The following is a 23,797-nucleotide window of genomic DNA, read 5'->3' as shown; positions in this document are numbered from 1 at the left end:
CCCATCCCTCTCTCTCTCTCATCCCCTCTCTCTCTCTCTCTATCCCTCTCTCTCCCCTCCTCTCTCCCTCTCTCCCCTCCCCCTCTCTCTCTCTCTCTCTCTCTCTCTCATCCCCTCTCTCTCTCTCTCTCTCTCTCTCTCTCTCTCTCTCTCTCTCTCTCTCTCTCTCTCCTCTCTCTCCTCTTCTCTCTCTCTCCTCTCTCTGTTCTGTCCCAAATTGTCCATGACTGCGCACTCCATCCATTGGCCTCTGTCCAGCCCCTTTTTACTCTTAATTTTTTACATTTTTCTATTTTCTTTAGCTCTTTCCTTTCTCTAATAGATGCGCAGCTGAACAATCTGTTCCCGCGACACCCCCATCCCTTTCTCTCTAAACCTTCACTATCCGTCTCTAGCATCTACCACCTCTTCTGTTCTCTATCGCCGACGACATTCTCTCCCACCATCCCGCGTTCAGAGCTTCTCATCGCATCTGCTAGCCACTTCTTTTTAATCCCTCTTTTTTCTATCTCGACGCTTTTTATCTTACCCTATCTCTTCTCTCATCTCTTCCATATTTTCCTCTTCTATTGTTTTACATATCCCTTTTTCCTCTCTATCCTTGTTCTCTTTATAATCTCTCTGTTATCTTCTCCTTTTATTCTCTAACTCCTTTATCCTTTCAATCTGCTGATGGCGTCTTTGGTCTCTTGCCTTCCTTCCCTAAACTGCCCCCCTCTCTCTCCACCTTCTCTCATATCCTCTCTACTCCTCAATACCCTTTTCTTCTCATCCTGATTCTACTTTATATTGCCCCTGGATTTTTTTTTTTGTTCACTTCGCTTTCCTACCCTACTTGCCCCTTGCCCCCGAGAAACTGAAATGACACCCCTGTTTACAAGACTTGCATACTCTCCTTGTAGAATTTGAACCAACTTGGATTCCTATTGTTATTAATTAAATTTTGAATGTTCATTGCTTTTGGAAAATATAAAACCACATGCATTTTCACTTTCGAAATGGTATGGTTTCCATGGCTTTCTACCTCCCCCCCCCCCTTTCCCACTTCTGTGCATTTCTTTGTATTCATCTTTACACAGAATTAGTCGGTATGTTTTTCATTGTTGAATATGCGAATAAACTAAAACTGCTGTCAAGTCGTATGAAGAGCAGGAGGAACACAACTTTAAACCGTTCGTTGCAGTGTAGTTTACAGTATGAAAAAAGAAAGTGACTATTTGCATCGCCTATTGATTCCTTTTACATATTGGTTACATATTTCGACCTAAAATCTATATATACAATGTCGGTCAATAAAATTTGGCACAGCATTAATGGAGACGTGTAATCTAAACGTTTAGGAATGTTTCTATTAAGATAAAGTATATTTTCTCTTGTGTGAAGATGTGTATCGACTCCATAAATAAAATATGCTATCAAAGAAAGTTATAATAACAATGTTGAGGCAATATCTGTTTCGTATAGCTTTTGGACAAGTAAATCATAGAATATAGGCAAGTAATAGAAAAGATAAGTGACCAATTCCTTTATGAATATACTTTTGCTGTACAGTCTACTGACCTAGACACGCGTAATTGGTTTTCACACGCTTCCATACTTACAAGTTTGTATGAATAACGTATGACAGGATTATCAAACTAAGCACAATATCACGTGTTCCAAACCAACTAACTGCCCACCAACGCAGTATTTCTTACGAAAAGGCTATAAAATAAACCATTATGAAAGGGACAATTTTAAAGGTTATACGTTTTGGTTTCAGAGAAGCGGGTAAAGAGTCTAATTGGGTCCCCTAGTTGTAAGTGGAATAATCACGGAGGAAAACCGAATGGACGCTGATGATGAATTTAGCATTAATAAGATAAAGGGAAATGGGCGTCAGAATATTTGTGTAGGGCACAAGGTTAGAAGTAGAAATATTATGCACACGTTTAAGAGTAACTGTTTAAAGGGTTATATGATACCTCTGCTTGATAGCAGAGGTAGATTCCCTAAACCTGAGTTCAGAATGAAAATAACATAGAAATATAACTCTTGAAACATCCCAGGAAGGGCCATAATACAACTAAGAATACACTCCAAGTAATATTTTTGGTCAGCACAATATTATCAGTTTGGTAATTTATAAATCAATGAGCAACGAAAGTAAATATTTTCTCTGTAATCACTCCTTTCCTTCGGTCATGCTAGCGAATTTACTATTATGCCTCGTGCAACTGTAGCAAGATTCCCCTGGAAGCAGTTTGAAAATACATCGTTTGATTACGAAACGAAAATCTGACAAATTCCGTCAAAAATAATTAATAAATGTTTTGCCGTCAAATGCGCTTACACTATAGATATCACACGCCAGAGATCGTGGATTGATGAAATTAATAGTTCTGCGCGGAGAAAATTCTTCTCGACTCCTGAACAAATGTATTCAACAACAGTAATGTTGGTCTTAAATGTTCCTTTTATTATGGAAAAGCGAAAAAGTACACGTTTTCATACCTGCTTGAACACCAAACGGCATCCTCTTTTATTGCAGAGATCGTGGTGCCGCACGGTTCCAGTCCTCCCCCTCTTGGGGTAAGACCCAAGTCTGGGAGTCCCATCACCAAGGTGTGTATGAACTTGAAGAACGGGCATTATTCAAATTCTATTTGTTTTAAAGCAGTGTAAAAGAGTGCATTTTCTCGTGCAGTTACTCCGTTCAGAAGCCAAGTGGAGAAAATGTAATTATTAATTGGTCAAGTTAAATTCATTATTAAGCAGGGAAAGTTAAGATATTTGGATATTTTTTTTATTCGAACTTGAAAGTAAGGTCGATGATTCGACCGTTTCTCAACAGAAGTGTGGGACAAGCTCGGGTATGTCACTGTATGCACGATCAAGCATGTATTCCGGCGAATCAACGCCTGGACAGTTTCCATGGCATGTAAGTACACGATTATTTTTGTAGACATTTGGTTAATGAAGAACTTGGGGCACTTTTAAAATTTGTGAATTTCATCATGCATAATGAAATGTGTATAATAAAACTCAGATTTTCTTTTAATGCATAATCTGCATCTGTATACTAGGTAGCAGTTCTGTCTTCGAAAAATGAGTACTTGTGTGGCGGCGCCCTGATTGGTGACCGATGGGTGCTGACCGTTGCACACTGCGTTGATGAGGTAAGAAGGTATTTTGTATAGAATAATAGAAATGCTTATCATGGTTATGCTTGAATGATACTTGACAGAGTAAACCGCAACTCATGTTTGAAACTCGTTTGTGTTAATGTAGTCCATTATTCCTCGATTAATACAGTGTAATTATATTTCCATTTCACCTCTTGGCTTTTATATTCTTTTTGAAAAATGAGGTTTCAGGCTTGAAAGTCATACTTGTAATTTATTGAAGGATTTCTCTGTATGAAATAATTTAACGCTGTCACATGCTTAAAGAAACTGTGCAATGTGTTTCAAATAAAATTCTGCCAACCGATGAGTCGGCCAAAAATTAGTATTTTTTAATTCTAAACTGATCTATGCATTGTCTGAAAAAATGTATAAAAAATGTACTGATACATTATATAGTGATGTGCAAGACGGAAGGAAATTACTGCTAGAATGCAAATTGATTTGCAGTCTTCAGCACACAGCCGCAAATCCCAACGGTTGAAATGCATTAAAAATAGCGCAACAACTGAGGCGGGCTCTTGTGTGACGTGGAACTGGAAAATTATTTACCGATAATCTTCAGGAACTAAAGTGCATTGTTTTAATTATTATAGCTAATCCTTCGGTTTTTCACTGCACGTCTAGAGGCCCCGTATATCTTTGTTGCTTCTATCGATCTATGTTTGCACGGACAGATGTGCATTTAGAATAAATAAGAGTTTTAGTAGATTTCACTCGTCTTACTACCGTAGGCTAAATAATCTAAGCGGTTCTTGTTAATAGGTCATGGCAGTTATGGCCACCCCCCCCCCCCAAAAAAAAAAAAAAAAAAAAAAAAAAAAACTTGCCGAAGGAAAACGGATATTTACAATTGATCAATAAAATGGCTTTCTTAGTTTAGTGAAATTGAGTTTTCCGCCCAAGGAAACGGCTCCTTTTAATAAGTAAACCTCAATTTATTAAAAGTAATGCTTTGATACATTGCCACTAGGGAATTCGCAGAATATATATATTCATGCAGTAGTATTTCGCCAGTGGGTACAGGATTTTGACGAATGAACTCCTTGAGGAATTTCTTGCCTTGTATCCTGTCCTAGGAATAACGGACTTAGGATACATGGGACTAAATTTTCAAGTCTCTCAGGGCATAATTGTAAAATGTCTTTTAGTTAGCACAGACTGAGATGTACTTTTATTCTGCATATTGATTTTAATTGATCCAGTTATCACTACGTACATTACTTTTTAAAAATCTGTTGAACTTGTCGAATATTCTGAAAGTTTTCAGTGGAAGACTACTGCCTCTACTTTATGGTGGTACCACTTGACATGGAAACGATTTGTATTATGAAATGGAAGGACAATTTACCTGTTTACTGGCTCTGGCTGCGGTGGTTTAATGCTTGCAAAAAATGATTGGAATGCTTTGGTTCGCTCGTCTTGCTTCATTTTGCTTCACAATGTTAGAGAAATTAGCTAGATGTTAGTTATTTTAATAGGTAAGCTCTTCAACCTCAATATTTTTTTGTTCACAGGCCTATGGCCAGAATCTGAAGGTAAGAGTAGGCGACCACGATCTTCTGCACTCGACAAAGCTCTCATACCAGGCATATGACGTCCAAGTTTGGAAAGTGAACATCCATCCACGTAAGTTTACTTATATAGGCGGCAACTGCTAGTGTATGAGCCTCTTCGGGACCAGTGCACACCTTGTCACCTTCTTTAACCAGGTTTACATTACTAGTTGTCCCTAATTCCTCAGTCATTTCAGACTACCATGCCTCCTGTTTTGGTTATTTAATAATGGTGCTCCAACATGATAAACTAGGCTGTGTTTCGATTTCATGACCATCTTGGACTAGTTCCTCATGGCCCTTGAACAGGATCTCCCCCCCCCCCCCTACTATACTTCACCAAGGAGTGCTTGATCATAATTTCTGACGAACCTGGTTCCACAGTCAGATCACGTTAATGTAACCCGTTAATGTAACCCTATCATTCTTACTCTCCTAAACTAGATTAAATTGGGGATTGCAATGCTTTAGGTCAGGCCTAGGTACACTTCTGAGCTCTTTACTACTGCTGCTACTTTGAGTTTTTTTAAAAGTTGCCCAATTTATGGATAACGTTTGCAGTTGCCCTTTTAGATATGGCTTAAAGGCCAACAAACCTTGACGTGCATTAATGCATGGTAGAGATAGTTCCTTATTTAAAGAACCTTCAGGCTGCATCGCAAATGTTGCAATTTAATATATCAGGTGCCATGTTTAATATGACAAACAATGTACTTCAAACTATATCAAGGTGTGAAGATGTGAACAAGGCAGCATTTAGAAGGAAATGTTTATGTACAGATTTTTAAACCTCCATTTCCTTACAGGCTAATAAGTAAAGATCATGTATCAAAAAATGACTACAATGTCAGATGAAAAGTAGATTTTATCAGTTTATCGAATTGCTTGTCATAAACTATCCAGTAATAGATCTTTCGGCTACAGTAGTTTCATCACATCCTCGTCTCCAAAGTAAATGTCTATAGCTTCTTTATTCCTACAACTTTGAGATGGCGATGTAACGTTGAAGATACAAGTATTACAGACAAGGGCAGTGTATCCTCACTCATTTACGCGTTTCCACTCTATTAATCGCTCTGTTCCTCTATATTGCTGTGTTCTCTCCCTGGATTACGATCTTAGTGTATTCTTGCTGTCCATAGGCATTGTTGCATGGTTATAATATCTGAATAACTATAAACCTTTAGCCCACATGTTGATAAATATCGCCTCAAGCAGTAGATAATTTGAGACAGGTTATAAGTAATGGAGATTTTCTTTTAAATTGTGAAATTCTGTAAATGTTCCTACACTGTTGATCCACGTAAATCGCCTCCCCTTCCTTTGTCAGGTAAATGTTCAGCTTCATGCATGTGTTCAACAAAATCAGTGAAAAGGATGACCATTACAACTTACCTGTGGAAGTGCTATGGATTAACGCATCTTTGCTAAAATACGAGTTTACAGGCAATCGTGCTGATTCTTTTAAACCCATCCTAGCTTGGGAGTGACTAAACTCTTGCAGGAGGTTGGGTGCCTAATGTGGCTCACAGATACAAGGCCCTTTGTAGAGGATCTTAAGTTTTTTTTTTTTTTTTTCGTGATTTGTATCTTTTACTGTATTTTCCTATTTTGGAATATTTTTTTCTGAATTCTATAAACATGAACTGTACCAAAACCTGTAGGCTGTCAGTGGATGTTTTAATCTCTTAAGGGGACGGATGAAGTAGGTGGTAATTTGTAATTTATTTAAAACTGATAATTATGCTATTTTTGTATACTGTGATAATGCACTAGCAAATTTTGGAGGTAAGCAAACAGGAGTGCACCCTAGGAGAAATGTTCTTTGCTATCACTTTTTTACCATTGAAAATTGACTCTTTCCTAAATATTTTTATTGATTTTTAATATTTTGATAGACGAACGATTACAAGACAGCTCTTTAATGTGAGCAAAATTGCACAAATTTAGCCATAAAAAAAACATGGAATAGACACTGCTTTTGAGTGAGCAGTAAATGGGTAGTACTAAGGTAGTATGAAAATTAATTTTCTCCATTCCCAACTGTAGCATACATTTATTTTCACATGAGACAAACCCTATGTAGAGTATGGATGAAAACTGATTAAACTAGCACTATTTTTAGGATCTTACAAATTCTAAATTTTGATGCAAGGTTATGATAGGAACGGAATTATTAATCAGAAATGTCATGTCTTGTATTATTATTTTTTTTAACATTCTTTAAAACTTTATACTCTAAGTCTAACTTGAGGTGTATATAAATTTAGTCTAAAAATTCCCTCACTAATATAGATTACATGAAGACCAACCTGAGAGCAGATGTAGCTGTATTGGAGTTGCAAGCCTCTGTGCTTCATCTCCAAAATGTGAACCGGGTGTGCCTTCCTGGCGAGCTTACGTACGCAACTGAACATGACTGTGACGTGTCTGCATGGACTGCTGTGTTGCCTACAGAGGTATGGGCAGTTTAGTACACTGGGAATAAGAATCCTTGGTTGTTTTAAACCCACTACCGTCGGAGAAGGTATATACATACATACCATGTCCATCGTAATTTGTCAGGTTTGTATGCAGATGGCTCCCCAAGTGATTAAGCACCAAGGTGTCAGTTACTAGCCTTGCCAGTCTTTTTGCCTTTTTGTCTTTCTCAAAAACAAGTGTTCCTTTTTTGTTACTACTACTTATTAACGTTCAAAAACTAAATTACCAATGGATTTAGGTGAGGCCAGTAATTGATTCCTTATTGGCTGAGCATTTGTGAAGTGTGTATGCCGGGCGAAATGCTGCATGTACAAATATTAGTGTCAGTCTAATTGGCGTTGACGGTAATGGGGACGATAATCTTCCTTAATTTCATTGGACGAGAGAAGGTAAAAGTCGACCGAAGAGGCTGACGGTAGTCGTCTGTGATATGGCCTATAGTGGTTTCTCTCTCATACAGGAGACGCTTTTATACAAACCTTAATAAATTAATCAAGCAATCCACAGGTTATTTTAAAGTATCTGCTGCATCAACAGCTGAACTCGTTAGCATCAAATACCTTGTTATAAAATGTTAGAATATTTAAAACATAATTTATTATTGATATTAAAAACCAAAACTTAAGTTTTGTGCTTTAAATGTATAAAATTATTGCATATGCATAATTAAATATTAGTCTCCATTAGGAAACTGTCACAAATCCTCCTGCAATACAATTTTCAGGATATATGGGGGAGACCAGTATATACGTCTTTGGTCTGAGAACGTTGCACATCTTCTCACTACATGTGCGATGGTTGATGGCTATCGACATCGCTCACAACGTGCTTCACTTTTAGCCATCATCGGCCCAGGAGTCATTCTTGTGTGCCTGATTCTCATTATTAATACAACATTAATGGAGGACAGATTAGGCGGATAGGAGATTGTCGGGGAAACCAGGCAGAGAAGCCTGGCAGTAGTACATGCACACTGATGATGGTTATGTAAATATATGTAAATGTTGCAATGAATGCATTTCAGAAATATAGGTTGTAGAAAATACAATAAGAGTGGATGGTACAAGTCTTAGTGCATAGACCATTCACAAAACATTTGCACTGGAGATTACAAGTTCATGGGGGCAGCAGGTTAGCTGTAACCAGTTTTCATATCTTGTGGAGCTTGGTTTAGGTTGTGAGCTTTGGAATATTTAGAATATTTGTGATCGAGTATTAGGAGGAAAATCTTTAAATAGGTATTCATAACAATGCCAGTAACCCCTATATGTGGGGACATTTACTAAAAATGATATCTGAAAATACCTTTCCATACATTCTTCACTTTTTAGGATGGTTACAAACCAACCACGGATTTCAGCTCCATCCTCCGCCATTCCAAATATCAAACTATGACGAAGGAAGATTGCCAGTATCGTCTGAGGTCTTTTCCGGCCCTGGGTAGTTTCTTCAGACTTCAGGAGGGTATACTGTGTGCCAAGTCTAAGGATTCCAAAATGTGTTTGGTAAGTGATTTAGTAATGATTTAATTTTATCTTGCATAAGTATAAGGCAAAATAGACGAATAACATGGAAGTAATCTGGAATTTAAAAAAAATGGTTTTCCCCTTGAGTATATTTATAGATGTATGGTAATATAAAATTTGTCATGTGCAAGTAACTTAGAACCGCTGAAGGAGTAATGAGCAAGACAAGTGGGAGTGCCACTGACATACTCGGCTCCTGGCGAGATTTCTCTTAAGTGTTAAGCTTTTGAAGTGAAAGTAAAGCGTCTAGGGATGAGGGGATTTGAGTAAGGGTGCTAGACATTTCTCCATAAAATGTAGCAGCATTCATTGCCAGGTAATCTGGTGTCATAAGGTCGTCTTGTAGAGAAGTGTGTAAACAATGCCTATATTTGGAGATAACCAGAAGTAATTAATGTTGATTGTCTAGTTGTATACATTTGAATGACAAAATATTCAGTTTTTTTTCAGAAAAGGGTTAAACCTTGTATGCTTGTATGTGTTGTCATAGCTGTATCTGCAATTTCTTCACTGGAGAAACTGTCTTTCGAAATTGTGGGTTGCTCAAGCTGAGGAGCTAATGTTAGATCGACTTAAATCCCTGAGTGTCTACCATGAAAAATCAAGAGCATCTGTCATGCCTTTACTGGGTGTAATGTCATCTCTCCCTTTATTGGGGAAAAGTGGGCATGGCAGACATAGAATGGGTTTGAAGTTAGCAGGACGTTTTATAAAGCAAATCAGTACAGTTGGTAGCAGTGGATGAAGATGTCAACTAAAATCTGGGTGTCAGTTATGACACGTCTTCCAACATTTATGTGGATGTCAAGCGAGCAGGTAGGACTCGCCTAAGATCAAGCAACTAATGAGTCTCATGTTGTCTATGCATATGCATAATCATACAAGAAATTTTGAGCAAAATTGGGGGCCATTACTCTAGTCTTATTAGGCTTTTTGTGGCCATTTTGAAACATGTCCACCATCTTAGGATTTTAAAAAAAGGCAATTGACACAGATTTGAAGGTACTTATAGTATTCCTGTTAATTTTATGGTTGTATTACTAATTAATTTTTTATCTGCTCAGTGTCTGTTGATGTCTAGCCATCCATCATTCGCTCTTCGCCTTTTGTCTAGCCCAATTTAGTCATCCTTTTCACCCATTTCAGTATATCCAAAAGTACTGTGTGGCTTTTGACGAGTAGAACATTCAATCATTAACTCCCTCCTACCCCCTCCCTCTACCCTTTTCACTACCGGACCTTCCTATAGTGTTACATGACCTTTGATGTTGAACACGATTATATGACTTAGCCTTTAAATATTTACCATTGTATCATCGACAGGGCGATGGTGGGAGTGCTCTTGTTTGCAAATCGCCTTCAGGCCAATACACCATAAAAGGTAATTAATTCTGTCAACACTGCTCATGTTATCATTCAAAACCATTTTAATTCTTTGTCAATGGCATGCATTTTGAATTACTCTTAAGAGGATTTAACTTTTGCAGGATTGGTGTCATGGGGTGTAGGATGCAAGCCCAACCTGCCCACTGCTTTTGTTGATGTAGATTATTTCCTGCCATACATTACCTCTGTAATTGGAGAGAAGGCATCAGCAAGGCCTGTAAAACACCCATATAGTGCACCCCACAAAGCCCTCTGAAACCTCGACATCACAAAATTTTGAGTATTACTGGCCACCCAAACACCACACCCCTCCAACTAGGCACAATGGTCATTTTGAAACTACATATTCCGATCCACTTAAACCGATGCATGGTTTTAGCTCTCCGTCCAGTGGGTATCATACTCAACCTAACACCTTTTATCATATCCCTCCTAAAGGCTATGGTATGCCCCACAGAGACTATAATGCCTCACCCACTGGTTATGGTACTGTAGCCATAGGCTATAGTGCGCCCCCTCCCGGTTATGATAGCCCGCCCTCCAGCCATGGTGTGCCCCCTTCTGGCTATGATAGCTCACCCTCCAGCCATGGTGTGCCCCCTTCTGGCTATGATAGCTCACCCTCCAGCCATGGTGTGCCCCCTTCTGGCTATGATAGCCCGCCCTCGGCTATGGTGTGCCCCCTTCTGGCTATGATAGCCCGCCCTCCGGCTATGGTGTGCCCCCTTCTGGCTATGATAGCCCGCCCTCCGGCCATGGTGTGCCCCCTTCTGGCTATGATAGCCCGCCCTCTGGCTATGGTGCGCCCCCTTCTGGCTATGATAGTCCACCCTCTGGCTATGTGCGCCCCCTTCTGGCTATGATAGTCCACCCTCTGGCTATGTGCGCCCCCTTCCGGCTATAATAGTCCACCCTCTGGCTATGATGCGCCCCCTTCCGGCTATAATAGTCCACCCTCTGGCTATGATGCGCCCCCTTCCGGCTATAATAGTCCACCCTCTGGCTACGGTGCGCCCCCTTCTGGCTATGATAGTCCACCCTCTGGCTACGGTGCTCCCCCTTCTGGCTATGATAGTCCATCCTCTGGCTACGGTGCGCCCCCTTCTGGCTATGATAGTCCACCCTCCGGCTATGATAGTCCGCCCTCCGGCTATGATAGTCCGCCCTCCGGCTATGATAGTCCGCCCTCCGGCTATGATCCGCCCTCCGGCTATGATAGTCCGCCCTCCGGCTATGATAGTCCGCCCTCCGGCTATGATAGTCCGCCCTCCGGCTATGATAGCCCGCCCTCCGGCCATGATGTGCCCCCTGCCGAGTATGATACCCCACCCTCCAGTTATGTAACACCGTCCAAGGGACAGGCCACCGGATATGTAGCTCCAACCAAAGGCCACGATAGCACTCGCACTGGGTATACTGCCCCACATAGTGACTATGGTGACTCGCCCAAGGGTTATGATACTCCTCAAACAGGATATGATGGCTATGACTACTATGAAGAATATGATAGCCATAGCTATGGTGGCACCTATAGTGAATACGATTCTTATAACTATGACCTATACGGAGACTATGGTGATCAGTCCCATGGTCATGGCGGCCGTCATTCCCCTGTTGTGGATTACATTAAGGGCAAACCAAAATAGCTTTTGGTAAATGGAACTACAGTAATAATGTACAATCCTTATTGCAAGCAATACCACATTTCACTTGTATAATTAAAATCCTTGTCTGATGTATATTTCAACACAAATCCCTTAATAACAACTGAACTGTATTATTCATGAATTGCATAAACTAACATGGACTGGAAAAAATAAATGACGTATGACAGTAACGAAGTTTAACTGAGCCCTAAATATTTTGAGGTCTTCTTTATCAATTAGTTAGCACTATAAACATGAATTTTTAAAAAAATATTTCAACCACAAGATTTAAAGTAAAGTGGCCCTCTCCTATTTGTTTCTGTAAAGGCATACCCCCACAATCGAGGACAGTTGCGCACTTGTTGGGCTAAGTGTGCAAGCAGTTGTATTATCCACACACTGGTGTCTGAGCCAGACAAACCTGGGCAGAAGCCAGATAAGGTGGTTATTGTAAAGATTACATTTGATGTATTTGTGTAAAACGAATTATCATATGGGTAGATCCATGAAAAAAAACATCCCGTTGTACGAGTATATGCTTCGTTTCTTTTAATATCTACCCAGATAACCTCTTAAATTGAATGTGATAATTTAGATATGGGGGAAGAATACAGTAGCCGCTATAAAGGGGAAGAAAATAAGGGAGTAACAAAGAATGTTATCGTCATAAAGGCAGTTTGGCGATTTTGAACCACTACCGACATGAGCGCTTGACTGGTTTGCTTGAGGGCACAAGCAGAAACATCGTTAATAAGCAAATTGCTTGCTCACTTGTACCCTAGGATACTGCTTGATCATGTGGATGGACCTTTAGCCCTGTTCCTGTTAATGCGCCAGGAAATGTTCTATAATCAACTCGTTCAAGAGCATAGGTTTGCAGGCTTGAGTGTGCACTAACCTACTGACCGGTATCTGTTGTGAACGGTTTGCTGCACAGCATGCTAATCGGATGCGAGTTTTTGTCAGCAGAAAAAAATCTCCCTCTCTGCATGCTATAGCTTGATTCGTATAAAAATACACAAGTATGATAGTATCGATAAGTCTTTTATCACAAGTCATAAGCAGTACACTGCTTGGTGCATCATTTACCTGGTCTTCCTCCTCGGTATTACAGCGAGGACGCCCACTTCGAGGCAGGTCGTTCAATTCACCAGTGCCCTCGTCACTTAATCCACCTGGCAACGGATGGCTTTGCGATGCCAAGGCGTGGCACGACCTTGGCAGAGCTGCTTGCAGACTGAGACGTCTCAATGGTGCAACTACTCCAAATCCATATTAACCTAGAAGCATTTAATGAGAAGCATTTCCCAATCCATCTAAAGCACTTATATCCCCATTTGAAACATTACAAAGCCGCTTCTGATTCATGTAAGCCACAGGCACCAGAGTTCGTCCAGTACTGTATTTAACTTTATATTATACTCATGCATACTGTTAAGTAGCAATAATGCAATAATTTATTAAACGGGATTGGATATGATAAATTATATTTAAGTCACAATGAGAGTAAAATATAAGAACCCTTTTCTTTAGATGATAAATGCAGAAATACAGACAAAATAATGGGTCACTGAGACTTGAATATCTGGTTCATTAGTCTTGGTCGACGAATATGGTAATGAGCGTCATATGAAAACACTATCCATGGCAAGGGGCTAACACGATACCCTATCCACAATACAGAGCATAGTGCTTGGGTACTTGTTAACCACAAGTAAAGGTAATAATTTTTTTTATACTGTATCTGATCATGCCCACTTGTGTGGACAGGCCCATTCACACGATCGAGCAGAGCTCGCAGACACAAGCGAGCAGTTTGCCTATTATGCATGTAGCCAAACACCCATGCTGCATAGTAAGATTAAGGTGTTAAATTTTTTGTGTTGCCACCTTTTTATTATGATGTCTTATCAGTACTTATCATTTTTCCTATTACAATTGATAATGGTAAATCAGTAAGTATCTAAAGACATGTTCAAAGAAAAGGAAGCCATTTATATTAATTGAAAAAGAATGCTTGCAAGAGAAACCTTTTCTCGTGCTTCATTTTGGTCTACATTGTGCATGCTTACTTTATCATTTTATCACATGAATACTTCATTCATATAAAGGGCAGTGCTTGTGCCGTAATACATTTCATTACACAATAGTGTAAAGAAGTGGATTATGGGTGTTATTTTTCAAACGTGTCCATCCTGGCACCCACCAAAGACCAGTAGTATAAACTTGCTGCATGTCATATTTAAGGCTCAATGGGGTAGGGGTGTTTGTAGTGGCCGTGGGGGGACTGTGGGGGATCACCCCTGCCTTGAACATCAGCCCTCGCCTCAGCTGATTTTGCAGGGTTTTTTCTTCCACTTCTCTCCTTCGTTCTTTTGAACCCCTTCTACAATCCACTCAAAGATGGGAGAACGGTCTTGCCGGTCATGGACGGCCTAGGAGAGCCATAGGCACGGTATATCCCTGTTTAGTTGTATAACCCTTGGGGCCCCCAAGGTGACCCTGAGGGGTGGACTATATTCCCTTCCCAACATACTCCAAGGCTTACTGTGGCCAATAATGACAATTTTGTACCTTTGAATAAGGGCAATGGGGCTTGCCCCTTTATAAGCTAGCCCCCCAGATTCTAATTCCCCTAGTTCCCACACCCCAGGCTCTCATTTAATCACAACTCTAAAGACTATTACTACCTCCTCCATGCCTACCATCTGCATAATTATTTCACTGAAGACCACTCTCTTCCACAAAGCTCCGTCTTTCTACTACTTTCTACTACCCCTACTTCTACAAACCAGAAGTACTCTGTTTAACCCAGCCAAATGGGATCGATTATTTGTGATCCTCTTTAAAGTCCCTTACTCTGCCTACTTGTTTTTGGAGACATTGTAGGAAGAAAAGTTGTCAGTTTCCTTCCGCAGCTGCCCTGATCCCTCCGAATTCAGTGCTAAAAAAATATCTACCGAGTTCACTGGCAAACCCATTCATGCCCAGCCTCATCCCTCCTCCAGTACTTGTACCATAACTGCCTCCATCTCCCCAGTAGTCTAACTAATCCTTGTCTACGACAAGGATTGGTTAGACTGGAGACACTTGTCTGCCTTATTGACCATGATGCAGTATCAGTGCAAATGATACACCATTCTCCCTACAGGCCGCTATAGATTCTCCATCAATAGTCCTTTCTGTAGACACCAATACAGGCACGTTTATATTGGCGGAGAATACATCCCTGTCCTACCATGGCAGCAATGACAGAATTGTTGGCATCAAAGCTACCCTGCTAAACACTGTCACTCCACCGCTCCATGCCCTCTGTGCCCACCACTCTGCACAAACCCGGACATTTGCCAATTGTGGTTGTTCCCATAATATATTTTATAGGGGCTGCCCTACCTACAAGTCTGAGTCTAAGGTGGCAATTCTCAGATTTAAACTTTACCTCCTGTAAACCTTCGTTTCTCAGTTCTTCCTAACCACATTTCAGAAACTTTGGATGACATTCAAATCTATCTAATCATGACTCAAGATAACCTGCCTATCCATGCTCCTCCTAGCTCCATTTCCATACAGCCTATTGAACCTAAAAACTAAACTTTTTCTCAGAGTATTCTGACAACTGTTAATGGTAAGGAACTCTTAGTTGTCATAAATAGGAGTGGGATTTTGGTTTTACTCCTGATAAATATAACAATATCCAGTAAATTATTCAAATAATTATCCATCTAACTATATCTGATCTCATGCGCACTCTCATTGGCTAAATATGGTGACGTCATTAGCTCTGCCCCATTTTTTTATCCCAACAATTTGTGAGATTTTATGGTAAATGTTATTTCAGTGCATTTTCTTACAAATGGTTGTAATAATGTTTTTAAAATATGATCAAGAACGAAATCAAGAAAAAAAATGCAATGAAAACAGGAGATGAGGCGAGGCTTTGGTCGGAAGTTGACAACTAGGGTTTTCATAGAGGGAGTGGTTTTACCTATATAAAAATTCATTGCTACACCCCTTCCCACTCCTTCCCTGCACACACCTCTTTTCATTCTCTATTATCCTTTCAGCTCCCTCATTGATACCCCTGTGACTCCCTTTTGTCACAATACTCTTCCGTGGATCCTCCCCCTTCTGACATTTTGCCTGAAACTGCTCTTGTGTAGTACAAAGAAATGGCACCCTTCTCACTCTCAAGCCCAGTTGAGCCAACAAGCAGAGCTTAATGGGCAGAGCCAAGACTATATACCGAAGAAGGCATGTGAAAAAGGCTGTAATAATAGTACTTGAGACCTCAACGTAGTCCGTGATGTCAAAACGTAGTCCAATAGAGATGTTGCTTGTGTCACCCTTCTGTGATGTCACAGCTGGACGACTGACAAGCATACTGGCGTGGACCGCGCACTTCAAAATCGCAGCCATATGCTATATGGAAAAGGAGAAGGGATATACACCCTGTCTATTTTCATCGATTTCCGAGGAACAGACAGATGTTAGTATTAATCGATAGTAGTGAGAATATATAATATCACGTGATAGATACGCTTTACATTAACGGTTTAATCAGCTCGTTTATCCGAGATCTTAAGCCATTCCATGCAGTTTAGGTCGTATATGACAAAATGTCATTAATAATACAAAAATAAAACAAGACCTGTAAAAATTTAAACGGGAGCTTTCGAGTGTGTAGCCAACACTTCTCCACAGTGTATATCCAGACCAAAATTTGGAAGATGTGTAAAAATAAGATAAGAATTAAAATGCTCATATGCATAAAGATGTAAGATAGTGCTACATGACCTTAGATGTCTAGCACATTTATCTTGCTTTTAACCATTAACCATAAAGATGTAAGAGAAGAGAATACTGGGAGTGGAACACATAAACATTTTTTTTTTTCCTAGGAAAAATTAAACAAAATAAAATCTCATAAATGGATTCTACAGAAGGTAATATATTACATTTGTTCATATTTTTTTTCTTGGACAAAGTTACGAAGATTGCAACAAATGATGCATATATCACCATGGCATTTGTCATGCCAAGCATACCCAAATGATTAAATCAAATGATTTATTGATGTTTATGCATAAACCAATAATATTATTTTTCTATCAGTATTTACAAGTTTATTAAAATTCAAATTATGATATTGCTATAGGGGATGGGAAGTGGAGGTGGTGTAAGGGGATCTTAGTTACAGTGGTTTTGTACTTACTCTTGTAAAGCAAACAGTGGATTGGCCGTAAATGGCATAAATATTAAGGTAATTGTATTGCAGTGGTATACTATATCTACTTATTTCTAGAAATAGTTACTTGACAGTCCTAATGTACGATAAATAAATTGTAGTTTCACCCAGTTAATGCAAAAACAAAATATAGCAAACATTTGATATACTAGCTTCAGATATGTTAGTTTTTGTTTGAGATTTTCTTTATTCCATTACTGATATATACAGTGCGATTTGTGACTTCATTTTATTGCAGACATGATAGTATATAACGTGTTTATGATTGATTTTTAACTTTAAGCTCCCATTAGGTGTCTTTGTGTCCCCTAATTATGTCAGTGTTGTGGTATTATTAAAATTATTTTTGTCTACATGATTTGTAGAAAAATGATAACCTCAATTTACAACCTAATGAGAGCATGGAAGCAAAGCCAACAGTACTGGTCTTCATTCTCAAAAATGTTGATCTTGCTTTTGGTAAGATATCCATGAGCATGAATATTATCTTTGTGTATTTAAAACATGCAGGTATACTGATATACAGTCACCAAAAAAAGTATCTTTACTCTGACTTAACAGTATAGTACGACAACGCAAACGGTTGAAAAAAGTGCTTGGAGCTCGATCTGATATTGGTTTACCTGACGGGCGTTATTGAATCCCTTGCCCGTTGTTGTCTTGGGGGGGGGCTTAGGAGGTGGAGACTGGGACCCAATGATGGGGAACTCCCCAACCTTGGGACTCAGCCCTTGACTCAACTAATTTTGCATGGTCTTTTTTTCCTTCCCACTTTTCGTTTCTGTCCCTTCACCAAACCCTTCTGCTATCCACCTCCTAAGGTGTGAGAGCCGTGCTGAAAGGATGAAAGGCTGACTTTGTGCCAGTCCTGAACGGCCTGAGGGAGCCATGGGCACGGTATTCCCCTGATTTAGTTACCTAGCCCTTACCCCTCAAGGGGACCCTGAGGGGTGGACTGTTTTTATCCCCAACATAATCCAGGCTTACCATGGCCAGTAATGAAAACATATCCCCACTATTAGGGGCAATGAGGCTTGCCCCTTTATCAAATAGCCCCAACGATGTAAACCCACCCGATTCCCTGACCCCAGGCTCTCCTTTGACCACGGCTCCGAACACTGCAATAACTACCCCCTCATCAATGCCTACTAGTACAGTAGCCAACAATCAACCCTTAAGGAACATTTCCACTCTCCCAGCATGCTCAACTTCAACACCTCTACCCCTACAACCTCCAACATCAACCACCCCATCCTCCATACCATCTTCATCACGCCCCCGCCCTTCTACTACCCCTATCTCTACAACAATCTTGAATACTCTCTCTAGCGCAGCCAAATGGGACCGATTTTTCGTGATCCCTCCCACAGCTCCCTACTCTGACAACACCTTTCTCTTCCAACAATGTCTCCAAAAACAAGTAGGTAAAGTCTCTTTCCGTAGCCGACCCGACCGCTCCCGTCTTGTCACAGTAACATCCGAAAACCAAGCTATAGCATTAACAAAACTAACTGACCTATATGGTAACCCCATCCTTGCAGAACCCCATCCAACCCTCAATACTTGCACCGCAACACTTTCAATCTCCCCAGCAAATTGCCCAGTCTATGACAAAGACTGTGGAGAAGACCTACTTGCCTGTCTCACAGACTATAATGCAACATCAGTACAATACTACTCCATTCCCCCCAGAGGTCATCGAAAGAAACCCACTAACATAGCCAAAATTACCTTCCGTAGACATGACCTTCCCTTTAACGTCTACATAGGAGGAGAATCCCTCCCTGTTTGTCCATACCAACCTCCCGGGCCATAAGTGAAAGGCCCGGGCGAAGCCAGAACTTCGCAAATCTCAAGCAAGCAAGCACCAACCTCCTCCACATCAGTGCCAAAATTGTTGGCGTCTAGGACACCCAGCCAAACATTGCCGTTCCACAGCCAGATGCCCACTATGTGCCCAACCTGGCCATACCCGATCTAACTGCTCTGCACAATCACGCACATGTGCCAACTGTGGCGGCCCCCATAATGTATTTTATAGGGGCTGTCCCACCTACAAGTTTGAGTCTGAGGTAGCAACTCTCAGATTCAAACTTGGACTCACACTACGTGAAGCCAGACAGGAAGCACGTCGACGTGGTTTCTCTCTTACTTCTTACTCCAGTAATACTGCTCATTCTACCAATTCTCCTAAACCCACCCCCCTACATCTAACTCCCCCTCTTCTACCTCCTACCTTCCCCAGTCAAACTCTTTTGCCATCCTAAACCCAGACACTCCAATCTCTACTACAGATACTCCAATCACCACTACAACCCCAACACCTTCCCCTCTCCCTCCTCTCACTACCCATAACAGACAGAACAAACGTTCCACCCCCTCTTCCCCTACCATACAAATACTTCCACCTTCCTTTGCCCCTACGCTTGAGACACCAGTCCTCTCTTCCCCCCCTCACAAGAAATCCTTTATCCCCCAAAACTCCCCAACCAACTCCTCAGAAGAAACTATTGAAAATATTCAAGATTACTTAATGAAAACTGAAACTCAACCTCCAAACCTTACAACTCCTGCTCCTTTCATACTCCAAGTAACTGCTGATATCCATCCTCCTAACGATATCCCCCCTACACCCTATCCTCCTAACCCCTCCCAACACAGCCCATCCCCCCGACCCCAACCCTGCCCACATTAACCCTCCCACCATCCCCTCTATCCCTTCCACTCCCTCCTGGATACACACGTGAATCCCTTATGTCACAAGTATCCCCTTCCTCAGACCCTCCATCTCCTAATACGCCTCCTAGTAGAACACCAATTCCCACACCTCTCCCATCTCAGACCTCTCAGTCCTTATCCCACCCTCTAGCTGTTTCCCCCTTAAATTCTCCAAAACGTACTACAATCTATATCACTAAAGTATAACTATCCTTCATTGGAATATTCGCGGTTTCCGCTCCCACAGACCTGACCTTCGTCATATCCTTTCCTCTTATAACCCATCTATTGTATGCCTTCAAGAGACCTTTCTTACACATCCTCCAATACCAATCACCAATTATCATTTTGTCTCTTCCCCACATTCCCTTTGTCTCGTCCATACTTATCAATCAGAAAACACCTTATGTCACACCTCCCTTTCAAACTAATGTCCCTTGCACAGTTATTCTTATCTTCCTTCATCGTTGGATCACAGTGATTTCAGTCTACTTCTCCCCTTCCCACCCCATTGACTTTGTTGCTTTTGAAATTTGTTTCATCAATTACATCCTCTACATCTATCTCAAATGTTTGGCGCCGAATCCATAAACTATCAGGCAAACATCCCCCCCATCCTGCCCCCGTCCTCCATATTCGAGATACCCTCATTTCTGATCCTCTCCAAGTCGCTAATGAACTGGTTGATTATTTCAGCCAGGTCAGTAGTGGTTCTCACCTTTCTGTGCCCACGTTTTGAAACAACCGACCCTAACCCTTTCACTCACCAATTCCTTTGCCCAGCTTAGACAACTAATCACAAACTCAACCACCCTTCCCTAACATTAACTATAGTGCTACATGACCTTAGATGTCTAGCACATTTATCTTGCTTTTAACCATTAACCATTTACAAAATTATGGTTTTGAAAAGTATATTTCGTGTTACAAGCTTGGCGAACGTTGGCAAGTCTACGTGACATGGATGCCACTAACGCCGCCGTTAACTGTCTGTAATTGCTTGGGCAACGACGATATGACAACTGCGGTATGATCTTAGAGGAAGTCTCTGCCTATGGCTGCCCAAATACTCTCAATGAGACTGAGATCTGATGATTTGGGTGGATGTGGCACAGGATAATCTCGGGGAGATCACGCCTTCACGACACTGCTAGTGTGGATAGTGCTGTTATCCTGGACGAGGTAAATGGCTCCAACTCGGGGAACATCGTGGCCCTCACCGATGGTAGGAACATCTCGTTCAGGCTCGACATCAGTCAACTTCCCGACACCATCAATGTGCTTCCACTCAAACTGGCCAGTGATTTCTGATAGTCTGCCTGCTGTTGCCAACTAAAGAAAAGGGTTTGTATCAAAGACTATTAATAAGACGGGAAAGTCCAAGAAAAGGGTGAAATAATACTAACTGGGATCTTAAAGTAGTCCATGACATCATAACATAGTCCGATTAAAAGATGGCGTTACAATCGCTCGTCAATGACGTCATGTGTTTACATTGAAAAAACAAGTGACAGCAGCAGACGAATTTCAGAGCGCGCATTTCATGATGGTCGGAAAATCCCATCCATGTGTTATCTGTAAAAGGCGGAAAGATTCACATCCTTTTCATCATTTTCATAGATTTTCATAGGACAAAGACAGGTAATTTACTTAATTATTGGAATAATTATGAAATTGTGTAGAAGATACAACACCAATGTTATCACACATTAATCTTTCCAATTTCAAGAAGGCATTCATAAAAGAAGTCAGTATTTCAAGTAATTCTCTTGATTATATCATTGACAGAGATTCTGCAGAGTATCTCAAGTAGCCTAGAACATTTGCAAACCCTTCATTTACCATCACATTCTACTAATATAGCAACATATTCTTCATTTGATCCTTATAATGATGCCGCAACTACTTCCACATTTGAAATGTCACCCATGCCGTATCCCGATTTAACTGAAAATGCTGCTGCATATATTGCTGGTTACATATGCCATGAAGTAATAAAAAGCCATAAGTGTGACAATTGCAGACAGCAGATAATTCAATCTCCTAAAGCTAATTCAGATAACACTGATATATTTTTCAATGCCAAAGCTCTTGATGAATATAAATATTCAACTTTTCCTAAACTTGAAATTATTGATACAGTAACATTTCGAAAAAAAACATTTGTCAAAAATTAATGATTATATGTATAAAGATAAATTAAAATATAATTTAGCAATAGAATTAAACCAAATTCAATTTGGTTTTAATCTTTGTAGTGGAGTACAAGACAAATTCATAAATATTTTCCTCACCATGAGAATTCACCATCACATTAAAATATATAACAAACTTACGAAAAAGAAAGAGTATAGACAGCAGTCATCTACCTACAAAGAAAAACAGAAAACTTCAAAAGGTACAGACGCCTAGAACAAGATAACGAGCTGTTTGCAAACAACTCCTGGCTGTCTCACACAGTCAGGGTGCTAATACGCCATCAGCTCAAAGAACCGCTATTGGCCAAGGGCATGGACTCCCCACACCCTGACTTTGTCGAAGCTCCGCCGTGGGCACAGACCTCGATAGAATTCTCGGTCATGAGACTGGCAAGAAAAAAGAATGAATATTGTACGCCTAGCCTAAAGGCAGAAACCCAGAGAGTCATTGCAACCATCACCCCTCCGGGGAGCAGAGCATATTACACGGATGGATCGGTCGATCCCTTGACCCACACTGCAGGCGCCGGCTTCGCAGCAAGGGATGCCACAATATCCATGAGGGTAACAGACAACGCCTCCTCGCTACAGGCAGAGGCAGTTGCTATCATGGGAGCACTGAGCCATGCGTCCGTGAGGGAAGGACACGTGGTCATACACACAGACTCCAAAGGAGCCGTCGACTGTCTTCAGCAGCGCTCACCCACTGACAACATCTACCTCCTGACAACCATCCGCACAATAGCACAAAGGATGCTTGCTCAGGGTAGAAGAATCATCATAAACTGGGTTCCAGCCATATAGGGATCAGAGGCAATGAGCTTGCTGACAGATTAGCCGAAATCGGCCGGGGTATGCCCCTAATCCCATGATAATACATCAGAGCCGAAATTTACTTAGGAGGAAGTGTACGGTGACGGCCAACTCCTTCCTCCTGCAGCTTCACAGAGAGGAAACGAGATATTCCCCCTCGGCCAGCTGGTACTCAGATGCCACAGGCTATGAACCACTGGCACTCTCTGAAATAAACAACAGAGGTACCGAAGTCATTCTGCACAGAATGCGCCTACTTTACCACTGTGCATGGCAGATTATACAAACCATAGAACGTGAAGAGAGGTGTTGCATGCATTGCGGCGAGCCGAACGCCACACTGGTACACTACTTGGAGAATTGCGTGCACACGCAATTCCTAAGACAAACCCCACAGAACACAGCCGTCGTGCTGGTAAAGAGATTATGCGAGATGCTTACACCACGGCTACAGGAGCGCCTGCTGGCAATCCCACCGCCACGGTAAGCACCGAGTGTCAGACCAACAAATGAGACAGCCATAAAAAGCTGACACAGGCCGGGCCATAAGTGAAAGGCCCGGGCGAAGCCAGAACTTCGCAAATCTCAAGCAAGCAAGCAAGTTCAAAAGGTAATTCATCACTAGCATGTTTTTATGTTTTTTGTTTTTATGTTTCCTTTTGTGTTTGTCTTTATTGTTTTTTATTTGTTACTTTTGAGTTTCTATTTTTGTCTGAGTTTGGGTTTTGTTTGCTTTGTTTTTTTAACATTTTTATTTGATTTTGTCTTTACTTCTAACAAAAATAGCATGTTATTTTGTTTTTTTGTTTTTGTTTGTAATTTCTGTTTCATGTTTACATGAAATAAAATAATGTCTGTGTGTTCGTTTTCATGTATATACCTTGCTTAACTGTTTCTGCATTATTGTTTTATTTTCTGACCATTTTTTTTCTAATGTGCATTATTGGACTGCATGCTCCTCTTCATTATTTGTTGTTTTCTCATTGTTTTTTGTCTTGTCCTTGCATGATTCTAAATTATTTTTGCTTATATATATTTGTTATATATTTATTTGTTATGAT

The 23,797-nt window shown here is 40.7% G+C and overlaps 2 protein-coding genes across 2 annotated transcripts; both read left to right on the top strand.

Moving 5' to 3' along the window:
- The first annotated feature begins 2,518 nt into the window (after positions 1–2,518).
- Positions 2,519–11,099, top strand: LOC119572489 (phenoloxidase-activating factor 2-like). Its single transcript, XM_037919601.1, has 8 exons — positions 2,519–2,604; positions 2,834–2,920; positions 3,066–3,158; positions 4,682–4,793; positions 7,016–7,179; positions 8,536–8,709; positions 10,054–10,111; positions 10,218–11,099. Exons 2-8 carry the CDS (start codon positions 2,855–2,857, stop codon positions 10,370–10,372), a joined length of 822 nt encoding a protein of 273 aa, XP_037775529.1. The 5' UTR covers positions 2,519–2,604; positions 2,834–2,854; the 3' UTR covers positions 10,373–11,099.
- LOC119576784 (extensin-like) lies at positions 10,482–11,953 on the top strand. The gene is made up of 2 exons (XM_037924429.1): positions 10,482–10,916; positions 10,983–11,953. The coding sequence occupies exons 1-2, from the start codon at positions 10,482–10,484 to the stop codon at positions 11,760–11,762; spliced, it is 1,215 nt and encodes a 404-aa protein (XP_037780357.1). The 3' UTR covers positions 11,763–11,953.
- The last annotated feature ends 11,844 nt before the right edge of the window (positions 11,954–23,797 follow it).

This window comes from Penaeus monodon, chromosome 1, assembly GCF_015228065.2.
Source record: "Penaeus monodon isolate SGIC_2016 chromosome 1, NSTDA_Pmon_1, whole genome shotgun sequence".
Lineage (NCBI taxonomy): Eukaryota > Metazoa > Arthropoda > Malacostraca > Decapoda > Penaeidae > Penaeus > Penaeus monodon.
This window is presented reverse-complemented; position numbering and strand designations above follow the sequence as displayed.

What these genes read in the sequence shown, in the direction of transcription:
- LOC119576784 (XM_037924429.1), top strand. Translation starts at nt 10,482, where the DNA reads ATGCATGGTTTTAGCTCTCCGTCCAGTGGGTATCATACTCAACCTAAC. An exon ending in TAGCCCGCCCTCTGGCTATG is followed by an intron (nt 10,917 to 10,982) that starts GTGCGCCCCCTT and finishes TGGCTATGATAG; the next exon opens with TCCACCCTCTGGCTATGTGC.
- LOC119572489 (XM_037919601.1), top strand. Translation starts at nt 2,855, where the DNA reads ATGTCACTGTATGCACGATCAAGCATGTATTCCGGCGAATCAACGCCT. An exon ending in AGGATTCCAAAATGTGTTTG is followed by an intron (nt 8,710 to 10,053) that starts GTAAGTGATTTA and finishes TATCATCGACAG; the next exon opens with GGCGATGGTGGGAGTGCTCT. An exon ending in AGGCCAATACACCATAAAAG is followed by an intron (nt 10,112 to 10,217) that starts GTAATTAATTCT and finishes TAACTTTTGCAG; the next exon opens with GATTGGTGTCATGGGGTGTA.